This window comes from Xiphophorus couchianus, chromosome 22, assembly GCF_001444195.1.
Source record: "Xiphophorus couchianus chromosome 22, X_couchianus-1.0, whole genome shotgun sequence".
Lineage (NCBI taxonomy): Eukaryota > Metazoa > Chordata > Actinopteri > Cyprinodontiformes > Poeciliidae > Xiphophorus > Xiphophorus couchianus.
In genome coordinates this window covers 7859332-7874976 of record NC_040249.1, presented here as the reverse complement: position 1 = coordinate 7874976, position 15645 = coordinate 7859332, and the positions used below count along the sequence as shown (strand labels likewise).

The window sequence follows — 15645 nt, the reverse complement described above, 5'->3', positions numbered from 1 at the left end:
ATGAGTGCATGCATGCCACACATTTTACATGTAAAAACATCTGTGGTTACTTACCAGAGAAAGTTATTACTTGTTACATGATAAAATGTAAATATATATGTAGATAGTGATAAATAAAAATAAGAATAAAAGTTCACAGGAGAAATGCACCGGTATTTTATTTCAACTTTATTTGAAAAGATTTTTTTTCTCTATATACGAAATCTTCTACGATTTGTGAGATAACTTGCATCGATTTCAGAAAAACATGAAAGCAGTCTGCGAAAAGAACTAGAGTAGATTGAATTTGCAGATTTTTAAAAATTTGAAATAAAATTCCATCCATCCATCCATTTTCTGTTCACCCTTGTCCCTAATGGGGTCGGGAGGGTTGCTGGTGCCCATCTCCAGCTACGTTCCAGGCGGGAGGCGGGGTACACCCTGGACAGGTCGCCAGTCTGTCGCAGGGCAACACAGAGACATACAGGACAAACAACCATTCACACACAACACACACCCCTAGGGAGAATTTAGATAGACCAATTAACCTAACAGTCATGTTTTTGGACTGTGGGAGGAAGCCGGAGTACCCGGAGAGAACCCACGCATGCACAGGGAGAACATGCAAACTCCATGCAGAAAGACCCCGGCCGGGAATCGAACCCAGGACCTTCTTGCTGCAAGGCAACAGTGCTACCAACTGCGCCACTGTGCAGCCGAAATAAAATTTAAAATATTTATTTTAATTCTAACATTAATTTAAAACTACTAATGAAGTGTTAAAGACTACGACTTTAAAGTTCCTTAATAAATAAATGAGAATGTCAATTAGTTTGGCAATTAAGTTTAAACAATTCTGACCAAATTAAAAAAATGTTGTTATAGTATTAATACAGTAGTTTGAAGATCTTTTTCACCTCTTGCTTCTTAATGCTGTCCTTTGGGCCTTTTTACTGAGTGCAGGAAAAGCATAAGAGACGAAAACAGTTGCTGACAAAATAAAAATAAATAAAATTCGCTGCCGTTACATTCCCGGTGGGAACCTTTGTTTAGGTGTTGTGGTTTTAGGGGACGGTTTTTAACGGCGCAACATGGACTTTAACTGGTTAATTGTTTTTGATTTAGCCCGCTAGCTTCCCTGGGAAATACTTGCTGTTGTTCTCGTAATTGTGAGCAATGTAAGGGATTTTAGCGTACTGGAACATTCTCCCTAATCTAAACTCTTCAGTCTTTGTTTGATTTCCGGTGGAGTCTTTAAAAAAAGATGCTTTTCATTAACGGGGCTAACGTTAGCTGGCCGGCTAACACGGTTTTGGTAACAAACATGACGATGATGGTGATGCTGAAGATGATGAGGAGGAGCTGCGTGTAGAAAACACCGACCAGACATTGGATCGCGCCGATTTCCTGCTTGTCAATCATTGTTCTCCAGGGTTTTTCTGTCTTTGTGTCTGGCTAGCCAGTAAACAGGACTTAACACCAGTTTTTTTATTTATAAGAAATCATCCGGCTGTTTTTATCTTTGGAGGTTGGTATACTGTACAGTTCAACTAGATAACATTAAATACACTGACAAATGTGGAGATTACAAAACATAGCGTTTTACATGTACCTGCCCAGATGCTTTTTTTTTTAAATCGCTTCAATGTTCCCGTTGTCCTCACTGATAAGTGTCCAAATATGTGATGTTGTTAAGCAGTGAGTTGAACCTCCGTCACTTTCTTCCAATGGGGGAGGAAAAGCCGGACACGCTGGACTTTGTGAAGGATTTCCAGGAGTATCTCAGCCAGCAGACTCAACATGTCAACATGATATCAGGCTCTGTGAGCGGGGTCAAGGAGGTGGACGAGCTGCCAGCAGGTGACGTATTTCTCATGTGTTTACTGTTGTTCCATCTTGTAGCTTTATGAATGTCCCCAGCAAGCAGCAGGAATATGCTTGGTAGTTTCAGTATTAATGTGTCTAAATGTTGATCACCGTTTTACGGTGGCTCAGAAGGTTCAACAAATGCCAAAGCAACATGGCAACAGCAAAAAGCTACAAAGGAATTTATGCTAAATCAGAAGATACGAAAAACATGCTAGCATAACTTAACATAAATCCCGTTGTGGCTTTTACATTTTGTGAAACCTTCTAGGCCACCATACAATTTAGTCAACATAGTGTATTAACAAACAACTGTATTTTTTTTTTGTTTACATTTTACTCCCAAGACATACTGAGTATTATTTTTTATTTATTTATTTTGAACATGAGAGTATGTCTTGGTTCTGTTTAAGTGGTTATTTAATTTCCCTTTGGGATTAATAAAATATTTTTGAATTTGATTTTATAAGGCAGTTCTGCGTGTAAGTACAGTGGCTCAAATAAAGTATTTGTATCCTTTTAACATGTTCAAATCTCGCTATGTTACAGCCAGAAACGTCAATGTATTTTACTGTGATTTAATGCTAAGCACTCTCACACAGTGTGAAGAGCAATTCAGTTCAATTAATGTCAGACATACTTTTTAAATCCCACAGGAAAATTAAATATCGCTGTGATGTTAAGGAGTTTTTCTTTTTAAGTTAAATAAAATGTGAGTGTCTGCTTTTATTCAGCCCCCTTTACTTTGAAACCACTAAACAAAATACAGTGCACCCAACTACCTTTAAGATTTGCATGTTTTAATCAATTGGTAAACCCATGTTTTAAATGTAAAAAAAAGCTGCAACGGCACCAACGAATACATAACAAACAAAAAGATTTGTATGTTGCTTCATTTGGTTTTTGTGCAACACATTTTGGTCACAGAATGTAGCCAGAATGGCCTGGAACATCCTTCAGTGGACATATCCCTGGAGGACAGCTCAGGGATCCTGGTTGATGGTTTCGAGAGGACCTACGATGGCAAACTCAAGTGCCGCTACTGCAACTATGCCACAAGAGGAACAGCCCGACTCATTGAACACATCCGCATTCACACAGGTATGTGTTTAGAGTTCATTCCACAAATCACAGTGGTTTATGTGACATGAAAATATTTGCAAACAAATGTTGGTCCTTTGTTGCTGTTCTGTGTACAATTGTATTTCACACTAGACTAAATAACAAGATCTCGTTTGGTTGAATTTTTTTTTGACAAACAGGAGAGAAGCCTCACCGCTGCCACCTGTGCCCATTTGCCTCCGCCTATGAGCGCCATCTGGAAGCTCACATGCGCTCTCACACGGGCGAGAAGCCTTACAAATGTGAGCTCTGCTCGTTCCGCTGCAGCGACCGCAGCAACCTGTCGCACCACCGCCGCAGACGGCACAAACTCCTGCCAATGAAAGGTGCTCGCTCCCTGTCCCATAAGATGCTGAGTGTCCTGCAGAAGAAGGCCAGCTCTCTGGCCTACGGTCGACGTCTCCTCATCAACTTCAGCCCCCCGTCGATGGTGGTGCACAAAGCTGACGGGGCGAATGACTTCTCCCACGAGCTGCCCCACTTGCGCCAGGAAACCTTTGATAACCAGAGCCGGGCGGCGGAGGACGGGCTCTCCTCTGACCCAAACCACCACCACCACCATGAGATGGTGATGGATAACCCCCTGAACCAGTTGTCTACCCTGGCAGGCCAGCTGGCCAGCCTTCCCTCAGAAGCCCAGGCCCAGACCCAGGCTCCGATGTCTCCAGGAGCAGAGTCCGTAGTGGACGAAAAGCCCTTCCTCATCCAGCAGCCGCACCGCGCCACCGCTCCTGTTGTCATCACGGCCAGCATGACTCGCGCCGCTTCCTCTTCCCCGATCACGCCGGAGCCCCGCGCCCCTCCACACAGTAACTGCAGTCCCACGGGCGGACCGTGCAGCGAGCACAGCGGGCGCACCAGCACCCCGAGCATATCCAACAGCCAGCCCAGCACCCCGGCCCCGGGCCAGTCCGCCCTCGTTCAGGACCCCCACGTGCTGCATCACTGCCAACACTGTGACATCTATTTCCCCGACAACATCCTCTACACCATCCACATGGGGTGCCACGGCTACGAGAACCCATTCCAGTGCAACATCTGCGGCCACAAGTGCAAAAGCAAGTATGACTTTGCCTGCCACTTCGCTCGGGGGCAGCACAAGTGATCGAAGAACGGGGGAAAAACTCTTGAGAACTCTTTTAGCACACCGCTTGTTTTTACTTACTAGGAATTTTATTTATTGGTCTTTTCACTTGACCTGTATGTAGCATAGGCTTTTAAAGTTATACTTGCACAGGGCAGCGTTGGCATTCAGAACATTATTTTTTAGGTATAGCTAAAGGTGGCCCGTTCTAGTGTATTACAAAGGAATAATCAGTGTTTTTGACATCTCAAGAATTTATTTGCGGTGGTGGTAGAAGTCACATTTATTCTGGATCCATTTTCCTTTATGGTTTAATTATTTGGAATGCACTGGATTTGACGCATTTTCCTAAATATTCAATCAGTTTTCTATGTTGAATTTTAATCACACAATGTTTTAATTAATTTGTGAACAGAAAATTACATCAAGTTGAAAGTCACCTGCGCTTAATGGAGCAACATGAGTTTTCCAGCTTATAGTTTTAAATTTGCACTCAACACCTTTTCCTTTGGGAAAAACTCAGTGCCCATCAGAGGTTTACATGCAGCTTTGTATGTCTTTGATTTTGGGTGTTTCATTTGAACGATTTAATGATTCATTTGAACTCTTCTCCAAAACGGATTTATTATAAAACACGAAACTTTAGTCAACTTCAGAAACACAAATCGGGTGCACACTGTTACGTTTACTGTGGTCAAATTATATATACAGTCTCATATATAAACACACTCCAAATAATATGTATTTTAATGTCCTTTACTGGTTACCATAAAGGACGTTGCAGGCCCAGTTCTGGCTGAAATTCTTGCTACTGTTCATGTCAGGACTGATTGTTTGTTTTAATTTTTTGGTTTTCTGGTTTAAATGCTGCTTTAAAAGATTGTCCACAGATTTAGAGTTGAGGTCTTGCTTTTTGACATCTATCCAGAAGAAACATGTTTTATAGATTCTGAAACCTTTTTTTTATAGAATATTTAAGATCATCATAATGTTGAAAAAACAAAAAACAGTTTTGGCAAAATTTTAAGCGTCTGAGCTAAGTCAGCATCACCGATGGCTCCGCCAGTTTGAAATTTGCTTAAAGATAAATGAACTTTTGCAACCTAGAAAGAAAACTGTCCATTTTTCAGCCAGGACTGGACCTAAAGAAAGCATGGCCATGACCGCAAAAAGTGCATCAACTTGCTGCAGCATATACATCTAATTTTGACATTATTTGTATTAGAAAACACTACACTGAAACGTTTTTTTTTTTTTAAATTCACTGTCGTTTTGTAATCATTCCACTTTGGGGAAAAAAAACTGTTCAGCTAAACCATTAACTGCCTTATTTGAGCTGTGTGCCTGTGTTTAGTGCTTGTAAACATCTGACTTGGCACCGAACAAATCAGGCGATCCGGTTTTATATTTTTACATCTTTGACACCACCGCAAAAATAAATTCTCCACTCACCCAAAGTTACTTCTACTTATTTCTCAGATATTTGCAGTTGGCCTTATTGAAGCCGTGTTGAAATTATTTCTGTGCTTGGTGCATTACTACGATTTCTTTGCAGTGCCTGACATTGTCACCTTTTTTGTGTCAAAAGTTTGAGACGACTGTCATTTTAAAATATCTATTTCCTGTTCTTATTATAGCAGCTAGACCCAGAACCTTATGGATAACAGAAGAGTCGGTTGTTGCGGTTTGATTGTGGTTGCCGTGATTGTATTTCTCAACATTTTACTGGCCAAAATTTCTTCTCCATGAATGCTGCTAACTAACCTAAGAGTTTATGCCAGCTCTGTCTGGAACAAGAAAGTGGCATCAGCAGTGAAACCTGGCCAAAGCTTGTATAAGAAGCCTTTTGGTCAGGAAGTGTTTTAAGGTACCTCCATCATGATGGCGTTGTTAACTTGTTTCTTTTAAGTCATTTTGTCAGAATTTAATAAAACATTTTTTTTACAGCATCATGTCATTGTCTGACTTTTTCGACAGTGTATGAAGTCATTTTGTAACAAGTGTCTCCGTATTTAAATACAAAATCAAACTCGTGTCTCATATGAACACTGTTTCAGGATTGCCACGTAGCACGATCTAGCCTTTGGTAGTTCTCAATGAAATCGTTCATTAAATATAAGTATCCCAGTGCTTTTTACTTTGAATATTTATTGAGTATTATATTCTGAATGGTTGGATAGATGTTCCATGTCAAAAAAAAAAAAAAGCTTAACTGTGTTGGCTGTAAGACTTCAGCAAGGTTGTCCTTTGTCTTGGGTACTGTTGTCTGTTGCTTACCAACACACGTAGAGGGTGTAGCTGCTGTTTTTAGAAGCACCACCTTGTTATTGTTCCTAAATTTAATGGAGACATTCAGTAAAAGGCTGCCTTATGTTCTCTGTCTGTCGTAGATTCATGAATGTTAAACTTCTGACCATCTCCCTGAGCTGAGATGGCAGAAGAGTTTCTTGTGATATGGATTACTAATTTATAAGTAAAGTGTTTTCTAACTGACTTGAATTTGCCTCGTTTTTTGGTGGGTGGGGGTTTTCCTTTTTTGTTTTTTTTTTGTCTTTTTTTCCAGAATGGGGGGGCTGAAAATCTGTTTGGACAAATGAGGGATGTTTACTGTAGGGTGTTGGAAGTGAAGGTCTGACCGGTGGTCAAATCTTGGGTTCAGGAGGAGCGGTGCGTCAGATCCACTTTATTCATATCGCACTTTTCAAGATAAAAATCACAAAGTCCTTCAGGAAACAAAATAGCAAATGCACAATACAAATTTGAGCAAAAACTGAATTAAAAAAGCTTAGTTTTTAGCTGGCCTTTAAAGGAAGCCACTGATTCTCCTGATCTAACAGTCAGAGGTAGGAAGTTGGTGAGTTGTGGTGTTCTGCTTATATATTAAGCTATAGGAGATGAATACAATAATTATTCATGTTTATTTGAAGTATTTATGTTATGATGAAGAAGACCCAAAGCTAAAAAGTGAAGATCTACAGTAGATATACTATACATTTCTGCTGTCAGCTATGGGCTTGAGAAAAGGATCATGACCCGATAATTAAGATTTGCGCATCAGAACAAGTCAACAAGGTTCCAGCATCTTATCAGGATCCCTCCTGAGTGTCTGCTTTTGGAGTTTCAGAACTTTCCACTGAGAGGAGACCTTCCAGCAGGCCCACAACTCACAAGTAGTCTCCATATTTTCTTACCTAGAAACATCTTGGATTTGGCCAGAACGAGCAGGAAGGGGAATATCTGCGTTCCTATTGTAGCTTTTACCGCAGCAAATCAAACTTATATAAAGGAAAGATGATGGATGTCGCTTTTTTTTTTTTTACTGGAAGAAAATTCACTTTAGTTAAGAGCTTGACTCAGCAAGGCACACAGCTTGTCTTTCAATAATGCATTTAATCAGATAATGAGAGAGAAAGGAAAGAAAGGTTGAGTAGAATCTAGCATTTCATTTAAAGGAACTCAGAGTTGATTGGATGAGGTTTCCGCAGAAACAACTTAAGCCTCTTCAGGCTCTTTCTTCTCTTCTTCAGATTCTGCCAAACAGAAAAATGCTCAACCTTAATTTTTCTCATGAAGTCACAACATTTCTTTGGGCTTCTGTTTTTCGTATTCAAGGCACTGCATGGAACAAATTGAGATAGATTCTTACTTTTGAGCTGAATGGGACCCATGACCAGAGTTTGGCTCTCATGTTTGGGCTCCAGCTCCCTGGCCTTACGTCTACTGCATCCGCGGCGGCAGCGGGAGTTGCTCTCGGAGGCGGGACAGATCAGGGCCTTGCACTGGAGGTACACAGAGTCTGTGCCTCGCAGGAACATGAAGGCCTTGAATGTAAAACGGGCCCTGTACCAGCTGCCAGAAGAGATGGGGCGATACGTGCTGTCAACACTGCATCTGGAAGTAAAAACAGAAAAAAAAAATCTCTTTTTAGCAAAAGAAAAAGGAAAAAACAAGCAGATAAAGGCAACTATAGTGAGCTGCATTTTCTCGTTTTACCCATTTCGCACTAAGTAATTAGGTCTGGTTTCGAAATCGAAGGGCGATGGGGCGGCCACGCAGGTGTCCAGGAAGAGGACAAGGTCACTGTCATGCGAACTCATGTCCACTTGAACATACAAGTCCTGGTTGAGAGCAACCTGATACGGGACATTAGTTACCTGAACGGAAGAGAGCGAAATATCAGCATCGTACCATTTCCAACAGAAACCTTCCACGGTTCCATCTTCATGACCAAACATTACCTTATAGGAGAAGCTGCTGGACGTGTAGAAAGCCATGCTGGTGTTGTATCGCCCCGAACCAGTGATGCTGCTGTTACCCCCATTACTCACAACAAACATGATCTGGGAGACAGAATCCGGCTCCATGGTGCAGTTGACGTTCATCTTCAGGTACGACTGACGCACAATCTCTCCTTGCGACGAGGGAAACCCGCGGATATTGTTGGTGTACACAACACTGCCGCTGTTGAACTGTTCATCGAGGAAGGTTTTGGGACATGAGAATCTGCATGGGGTTCTCGAGAGTTGACGAACTTCACAGAATTATGCTGGAAAACTTTTAAATAGTGTTCATATTTTTTGAGAATGTGGTGAGTTGCTTACGTGTTTGACGGTTCCACAAGAGTTGAGGGGGAAACTGAAGACCACCTCGTAGCTGGATATGTTTGGCTTGCAGTACGGATCGTCCAGGTACAAACTGTGGCTGTTGTAGCCCAGAGAGTTCAGGTAGGCTAGGTTGATAACGATGTTCATGTTGTCTGAGGAACAGTCAACACGACCTGAAGGAGAATTTTGTTCAATATTTAATAAACAAATAGATAATTGTGCCCTAAAATGCCATAGAAAAGTAACCATGCTTCTTTTTGCACAGTTTGTCAAAAACATAAATGTATATTTTTGGAATCTTATGTGGCAGACCAAAGGTGTCCAAACATTTGCGACAGGAGCCAAAACTACCAAGTTGAATGTAGTCATAGAACACAAAAACTGAATTTTTATTAAGAAAATGTAAACTATTTTAGTGTAAAATTTATTCACTCTAACTTGCTTAGCAATAAGCTAAATTTAAAGTATCTTAATGTACTCCAACACCTGCTGGGGATGGATGCCACTGGTTTGGTAGCAATTGATTGAATTACCAGAAACTAACATTCAGAGACGCCTGCTGACTCTGAGTCCACCAACCAGATAGTTTGCAATGGATATTAGTACATTTATTCATAACCCCTCGTGAAGCAACTTTTTCTGGTGTGACTGATGTTGAAAAGAAAGGCCCACGGAGTAAAGATGTAAATCCTAACTCAACCAGTTCAACAATTGCCTCATGTGGAATTGACAACTGAAAGATATAAACAGGAAAACCCAGGCGTACCTGAGCTGGGTTTCAGAGAGCTCATGAACTCGGCTCTGAATCCCCGGCCGACCACAGAGCTGTCCGACCGGAAGATCACTGTCATGTAGTTGGAGGTGGAGTAGAAAGTGCTCAGACTGTTGTTGCACACTTTCCCCAAGTATGGTGAGGAAGTGTACGGTCCGTCGTAGATTGAAATGTAGTCACAGCTGCAACAGTTCTCCAATCTGTTTGTGGAAGCGGCAAGAAAATGTAAAAAACTTTTTGCAAAAGATTTGTAGAAATGTAAAACCAAATCCTACAATATTTTCCATTTTCATAATGTGACTGGATTTGACTGTTTCTACTCACTGTAGGTAAGAAAATGCCAAGAAGATCCGTTGGTCGTATGCAGCTCTGAGCTGCCACACGCAGTAGGAGTTGTCGTTGTAGTAGTCGGGGTGGTTGGGACTAGAAATGGTGCCAGAGCCAAACAGGGAGCCTCCGCATGGCCCTGATAAAGGAGAATAAGATCTCATTGATGTTTCTTTTTTAATTATTTATTTATTATGATAATTTTGCATTTGCTGTGAATCAGCATGATTTAAATAGACTGTATTAAATTAATATTTAATCACATTTCTTTAAAATTTTCTATTATCTTTGTCCATCCCCTCCAGATGGACGGATGGATAAAGTTCTATTATTGTGCTCAACGTGTCCCTTTAAAATAGATCTAGAGTTTACCTGTGGTGGGAACTTCAGTGGTCCATTCACAGTAAGCTGCATGAGTCAGAAAAAGAATATATATATATTTTTTTCTCATATATTTCACAACAGACTTACTGTAATCAAAGCATGTCTAAATATGAATGCAGATCCAGCTGATATTGGCAAATTTGTGCTTACAGTAGTAGTCATGGCAGCAGTTTCCATTCCATTGACATGAGTATTGGCAGGAGCAGCTTCCCAGGTAGCTGCCACAGTTGTTTTCACATGACTGTTGAGCTGCCATACACAGGAGGATTAAAATATTTCAATAATCAATGGAAAAGTAGAGAGTAATCCTCAACTTTGTCTTTATCTTTGGTAAACCATGTGAAAAAAATACATCCGCGTTTTCAGTTTTTATGTGACAAATAGTGAAAACGTTCAATCGGTATAAATACTTTTAAAAAGAACAGTAGAAGTGTCTGCTTTGCTAATCATTGCCATGTTCATTTATTGTAATCTTTAAAACATTTAAACAAATGTATTTATTTTCTTCTGTCAAAGGCTCTGATGATGTCTTTTTCTATGCTATGCAATCGAAATGAAATACATTCAAGTTCGTGGTTCTAATGTGACAAAATGTAAAGAAAGTTTAAGGAGTATAAATACTTTTCAAAGGAACTATGCTTTGCTTGTTTTTGTCATGTCTATTCATCGTAATTTTTAATAAATCTGTTAAATTCTATTAAAATCTCTGACGTTTTGTCTTACATGGGGTGGGATAAGCGGTGTCGGCGTATCCACAGTATGCTGCAAGAAAAAGAAAAAAAATGCACAAACTTTTTGCAGCAATGTGTAGACGAGCTTTTATGAGCACTATCAACTAACAACCTGTTGAGGTTGAACTCACAGTAGTAGTCATGGCAGCAGTTTCCGTTCCACTGACAGGAACTGGAGCAGGAGCAGCTTCCCATGTTGTATCCACAGTTGTATCGACAAGAAGGTTGAGCTGTTGAACAAGTCAGAGAGAAAGTAAGCAACTAATTGCTTACTTAAAAGAGGGTAAATGTTGTTTCTGCAAGGCTCTTCAAAAGTTCAGAGCATGCAGAAGCCCTACAAAAATATTCATGTGTTCAACTTTTTTCACATGATTTTCATGTTGTATCAACTAAAATGTATAGGTCTAATTAAAATTTTAGGGAAAGGTAAATAATAACATCCAATTTGTTTAACAGAAAGGAAAATCCCTTTGTATTCCAACCTGATTGGGAAACATCTTTTAGAAGTGCAGTCACATCTGCAGTTCTCTGTACATGTAGAGGTTTGAATGTCTTGGTGAGTTTACAGTTTTGCAACTATTGTAACTATATTAAAAAGAGGGTAACTGGACCTTTTCTGCATGTTGGTCAGGAAAGTGCAAGGACACATTTATATTTTCTTTTGTGAAAAATAAACAGTTATCCGCAACTCTGTTTTTTCTATGCTATACAATTGAAATTAAATACATTCGAGTTCGCGGTTGTAATGTGATGAAATGTAAAGAAAAGTTTAAGGGGAATAAATACTTTTCAAAGGAACTATGCTTTGCTTGTTTTTGTCATGTCTATTCATCGTAATTTTTAATAAATCTGTTAAATTCTATTAAAAGCTCTGATGATGTTGTCTTACATGTGGTGGGATAAGTGGTGGTGTCGGTGTATCCACAGTATGCTGCAAGAAAAAGAAAAAATTGCACAAACATTTTGCAGCAATGTTTAGACGAGCTTTTATGAGCACTATCAACTAACAACCTGCTGAGGTTGAACTCACAGTAGTAGTCATGGCAGCAGTTTCCGTTCCACTGACAGGAACTGGAGCAGGAGCAGCTTCCCATGTTGTATCCACAGTTGTATCGACAAGAAGGTTGAGCTGTTGAACAAGTCAAAGAGTCAGTAAGCAACTAATTCACAAATGTTGTTTCTACAAGGCTCTTCCAACTTTCAGTGGATGCAGAAACCCTACAAAAATATTCATGTGTTCAACTTTTTCCACATTATTTTCATGTTAAACCACAAAAATATATAGGTTTAATTAGAAATTTAGGGAAAGGTAAATAATAACATTCAATTTGTTTAACAGAAAGGAAAATCCATTTGTATTCCAACCTGATTGGGAAACATCTTTTAGAAATGCAGTCACATCTGCAGTTCTCTGTACATGTAGAGCAGGGGTGTCAAACTCAATTTCACCAAGGGCCACTTCAGCATATTGGCCACCCTCAACGGGCCACATTGACCGTATAAATCAGGAATGCCCAAGTGCAGTCTTCCATACTGCAACTTTTAGATGCGTCCCTGCTAAAACATACCCCAGACAAAAAGTTGACTTCCCTCATTAGCAGCAACTCAGTTCTGTAGAGGCCTATGAATGAGTCAATGTGTTAGAATGTGTTAGAGAAGGAACGCTTCTAAAGTTGCAGAGTGGTGGGTCTGGAAAACTAGACTTGGGCAACCTTAGCATAAATGTATGAAAATACAATGTTAAAATAAATTAAACAACACCTCGTATTGTTAAATAACTGATTTTATGTATTCAAGTTTTAAATATTACATTTGAGTTTGCATGGATGTAAAATTACTGCTCAGTTTAAAAATTACAATATTTTTAAACTGCTCAGCTAAACGTCGCTCTTTAGCTTGTTAGCTTGTCGATGTTTCAGTTTTATTCGCTGGGAAAATTATTCTTTGCTTTAAAGATAAGCAGACAAAGAATAAAAACAAGTTTTGATATTAACTCTCAACTTCATTCACAAAACCTTTTCGTTATTTATTACACAACGAACATGTATTTCACATAAGAACAAAACAATTAGGTGACGTTTCCTGTCCTTGAACACAAAGCTGATCCCTCTTCACCCTGTCACCAACTCACACACATCCTCATTGTGTTGTGTAAATAAACACGAAACAAGCAAAATCAATAAACTATATACATATTCCAGTATACTGAGTTTTGGTTTTACATTCATTCTATTTAAATTTAGTTTGTTCGTGCTTACTAATGTTTTCTGGCCAAATGTCTGGCACCGTTTTCCCCTGGTCAGTTCGTCGATGTCCGGTTTTAGTTCTTGTGCTGAGGAAATCCGCAAAACGCGTGTAGGTTTTCGTCAGTAATGCGCGACCTGGTCTTGGTCTTGTTTAAATTCATTATTGAAAACATCTGTTCGCACAGATAGGTGCTTCCAAACATGGACAAAACACGAGCTGCGTGGAGTCGAAGCTGTGGCATCAAATCAGGGGGCAGTAGACGGTAAAAATCCTCGATTGAAACATCACGGGACTTTGCTCTTTAGCTTGTTAGCTTGTCGATGTTTCAGTTTTATTCGCTGGGAAAATTAATAATCAGCTTGAGGTGACTCTGCTGCACTCTAGTGGCGAGAAGCCGTAATGTTGGCTGGTAAGAATCGGACGGCATTATGGGAGATGTAGTTTGTAGTCAATTCGTGCTCAAAACCTATTTTAAGTCAATCAATGGGGCTGTAAAACGGTGGTGGGGGGAGAGGGCCACATAAAATGACGTAGCGGGCCACATGTGGCCCGCGGGCCTTGAGTTTGACACATGTGATGTAGAGGTTTGAATGTCTTGGTGAGTTTACAGTTTTGCAACTATTGTAACTATATTAAAAAGAGGGTAACTGGACCTTTTCTGCATGTTGGTCAGGAAAGAGAAAGGATGCATTTAATTTTTATTTTGTGAAAAATAATTTGATATTCTCAACTCTGTTTTTTTCAATGCTATGCAATTGCAGTGAAATACATCCAAGTTTGCAGCAGTAATGTGACAAAATGTAAAGAAAGTTTAAGAAGAATAAATTATTTTCAAAGGAACTATGCTTTGCTTGTTTTTGTCATGTCTATTCATCGTAATTTTTCATAAATCTGTTAAATTCTATTAAAAGCTCTGACGTTTGTCTTACGTGTTTCGGGATAAGCTGTGGTGTCGGCGTATCCACAGTATGCTGCAAGAAAAAGAAAAAAATTGCACAAACATTTTGCAGCAATGTTTAGACGAGCTTTTATGAGCACTATCAACTAACAACCTGCTGAGGTTGAACTCACAGTAGTAGTCATGGCAGCAGTTTCCATTCCACTGACAGGAAGTGGAGCAGGAGCAGCTTCCCATGTTGTATCCACAGTTGTATCGACAAGAAGGTTGAGCTGTTGAACAAGTCAAAGAGTCAGTAAGCAACTAATTCACAAATGCTGTTTCTGCAAGGCTCTTCAAAAGGTCAGAGCATGCAGAAGCCCTACAAAAATATTCACGTCTTCAACTTTTTACACAAAACGTTCAAGGTGTATAAATACTTTAAAAAGGAACAGTAGAAGTGTCTGCTTTGCTAATCTTTGCCATTTTCATTTATTGTAATCTTTAAAAATTGAAACAAAGGTATTTATTTTCTTCTGTTAAAGGCTCTGATGATGATGTCTTACAAGTGGTGGGATCAGGATAGGTGGTTGTGTATCCACAGTATGCTGCAAGAGAAAAAATGAAATTGCACAAACTATTCACAGCAGTGTTTATACGAGTTTTTATGAGCACTAACAGCAAACAACCTGTTGAGGTGCACTTACAGTCATAGTCATGGCAGCAGTTTCCATTCCACTGACATGAGTATTCGCAGGAGCAGCTTCCCATGTTGTATCCACAGTTGTTCCAACAAGTAGGTTCATCTATTCAACAGGTCAAAGAGAAAGTAAGCAAGTAATTCACAAATGTTGTGTCAACAAGGCTCTTTCAACTTTCGGTGGATGCAGTACCCTACAAAAATATTCACGTTTTATACATTTACACATTACTTTCATGTTAAAACTACAAAAAGAAATTGGTTTCGTAAGAATTTTAGGGAAAGGAAAATAATAACTTTCCATTTGATTAACTAAAAAGAAAGTCCATTTGTATTCCAACCTGCTTGGTCAATTCTTTATAGAAGTGCAGACACAGCTTTAAGTCTTAGATGCATGTCTGTGTGTACATGTAGAGCTCAGGTTTTTGTCCATTCTTCTTCATGAAATATCTTAGGCTAGGTCAATGTGAAAGAGGGCATTTTTGAATTGAATGGCTCAAGTCATTCCAAATTTTTGTTGTTGTATTCAAGTCTGGGCAATCTAACAGACAAATTGCAAAATAGTTCCAAGGGTATCAATACGTTTCAAAGGAACTATAAAGGTATCTGCTTTGTTCGGATTTTCATTTGGATAGTTGAGACTGTAAAAAGTGCCCTTGTTGTTGTGATAACAGTGGATTGACAGTGAAAATAAAAAGAATGAAACCACCAATTTGTAAACCTGCAATATGAGAATATTTTCAAACTAAGTAAAGTACAGTCCTCTGCTGCTAGATAATCCATTTGGTGGGTTAGCCAAGCTGGAAGATCTTAACAAGTGCTGCATTAGTTGAGGTTAAAGTAATCATCTGAAGATATGTTGTTTGGACTGGCATTAAATGGTGCTCAATTACCTTCTGTAGTGTAATCCGTTGGCCAAGGTGTCCAACCTGAAGGATTTTAAAACAGATTG

At 39.5% G+C, this 15645-nt stretch overlaps 2 protein-coding genes across 4 annotated transcripts; one reads left to right on the top strand and one right to left on the bottom strand.

Annotated features, from left to right (window-relative positions):
* The first annotated feature begins 794 nt into the window (after nucleotides 1–794).
* Nucleotides 795–6550, top strand: ikzf5 (IKAROS family zinc finger 5). 3 transcript variants are annotated; one of them, XM_028007789.1, is made up of 4 exons: nucleotides 795–1507; nucleotides 1676–1839; nucleotides 2773–2946; nucleotides 3108–6550. In XM_028007789.1, the coding sequence occupies exons 2-4, from the start codon at nucleotides 1707–1709 to the stop codon at nucleotides 4070–4072; spliced, it is 1272 nt and encodes a 423-aa protein (XP_027863590.1). In that variant the 5' UTR covers nucleotides 795–1507; nucleotides 1676–1706; the 3' UTR covers nucleotides 4073–6550. The 3 variants fall into 3 exon arrangements, with proteins under 3 accessions (XP_027863590.1, XP_027863589.1, XP_027863588.1); XM_028007788.1 differs by having other exon boundaries at nucleotides 796–1507; nucleotides 1679–1839; XM_028007787.1 differs by lacking the exon at nucleotides 795–1507 and having other exon boundaries at nucleotides 1665–1839.
* Nucleotides 6551–7421: 871 nt separating this feature from the next.
* Nucleotides 7422–14595, bottom strand: cuzd1.1 (CUB and zona pellucida-like domains 1, tandem duplicate 1). Its single transcript, XM_028007786.1, has 14 exons — nucleotides 14560–14595; nucleotides 14188–14286; nucleotides 14046–14087; nucleotides 11900–11998; nucleotides 11759–11800; nucleotides 10289–10387; nucleotides 10127–10162; nucleotides 9752–9893; nucleotides 9422–9627; nucleotides 8653–8828; nucleotides 8290–8520; nucleotides 8045–8205; nucleotides 7698–7942; nucleotides 7422–7581 (listed from the first exon to the last, which is right to left on the bottom strand). The coding sequence occupies exons 2-14, from the start codon at nucleotides 14249–14251 to the stop codon at nucleotides 7544–7546; spliced, it is 1581 nt and encodes a 526-aa protein (XP_027863587.1). The 5' UTR covers nucleotides 14252–14286; nucleotides 14560–14595; the 3' UTR covers nucleotides 7422–7543.
* Nucleotides 14596–15645: the final 1050 nt, after the last annotated feature.

Bases quoted from the DNA above. Each gene is read 5' to 3' on its own strand.
- cuzd1.1 (XM_028007786.1), bottom strand. From the start codon at position 14,251: ATGGGAAGCTGCTCCTGCTCCACTTCCTGTCAGTGGAATGGAAACTGC. The intron at 11,999-14,045 runs GTAAGACAAACG...CTTGTTCAACAG, and splicing joins CACAGCTTATCCCGAAACAC to CTCAACCTTCTTGTCGATAC. The intron at 10,163-10,288 runs GTAAGCACAAAT...TGACTCATGCAG, and splicing joins CTGCTGCCATGACTACTACT to CTTACTGTGAATGGACCACT.
- ikzf5 (XM_028007787.1), top strand. From the start codon at position 1,665: ATGTTGTTAAGCAGTGAGTTGAACCTCCGTCACTTTCTTCCAATGGGG. The intron at 1,840-2,772 runs GTGACGTATTTC...TTTTGGTCACAG, and splicing joins GGTGGACGAGCTGCCAGCAG to AATGTAGCCAGAATGGCCTG. The intron at 2,947-3,107 runs GTATGTGTTTAG...TTTGACAAACAG, and splicing joins ACACATCCGCATTCACACAG to GAGAGAAGCCTCACCGCTGC.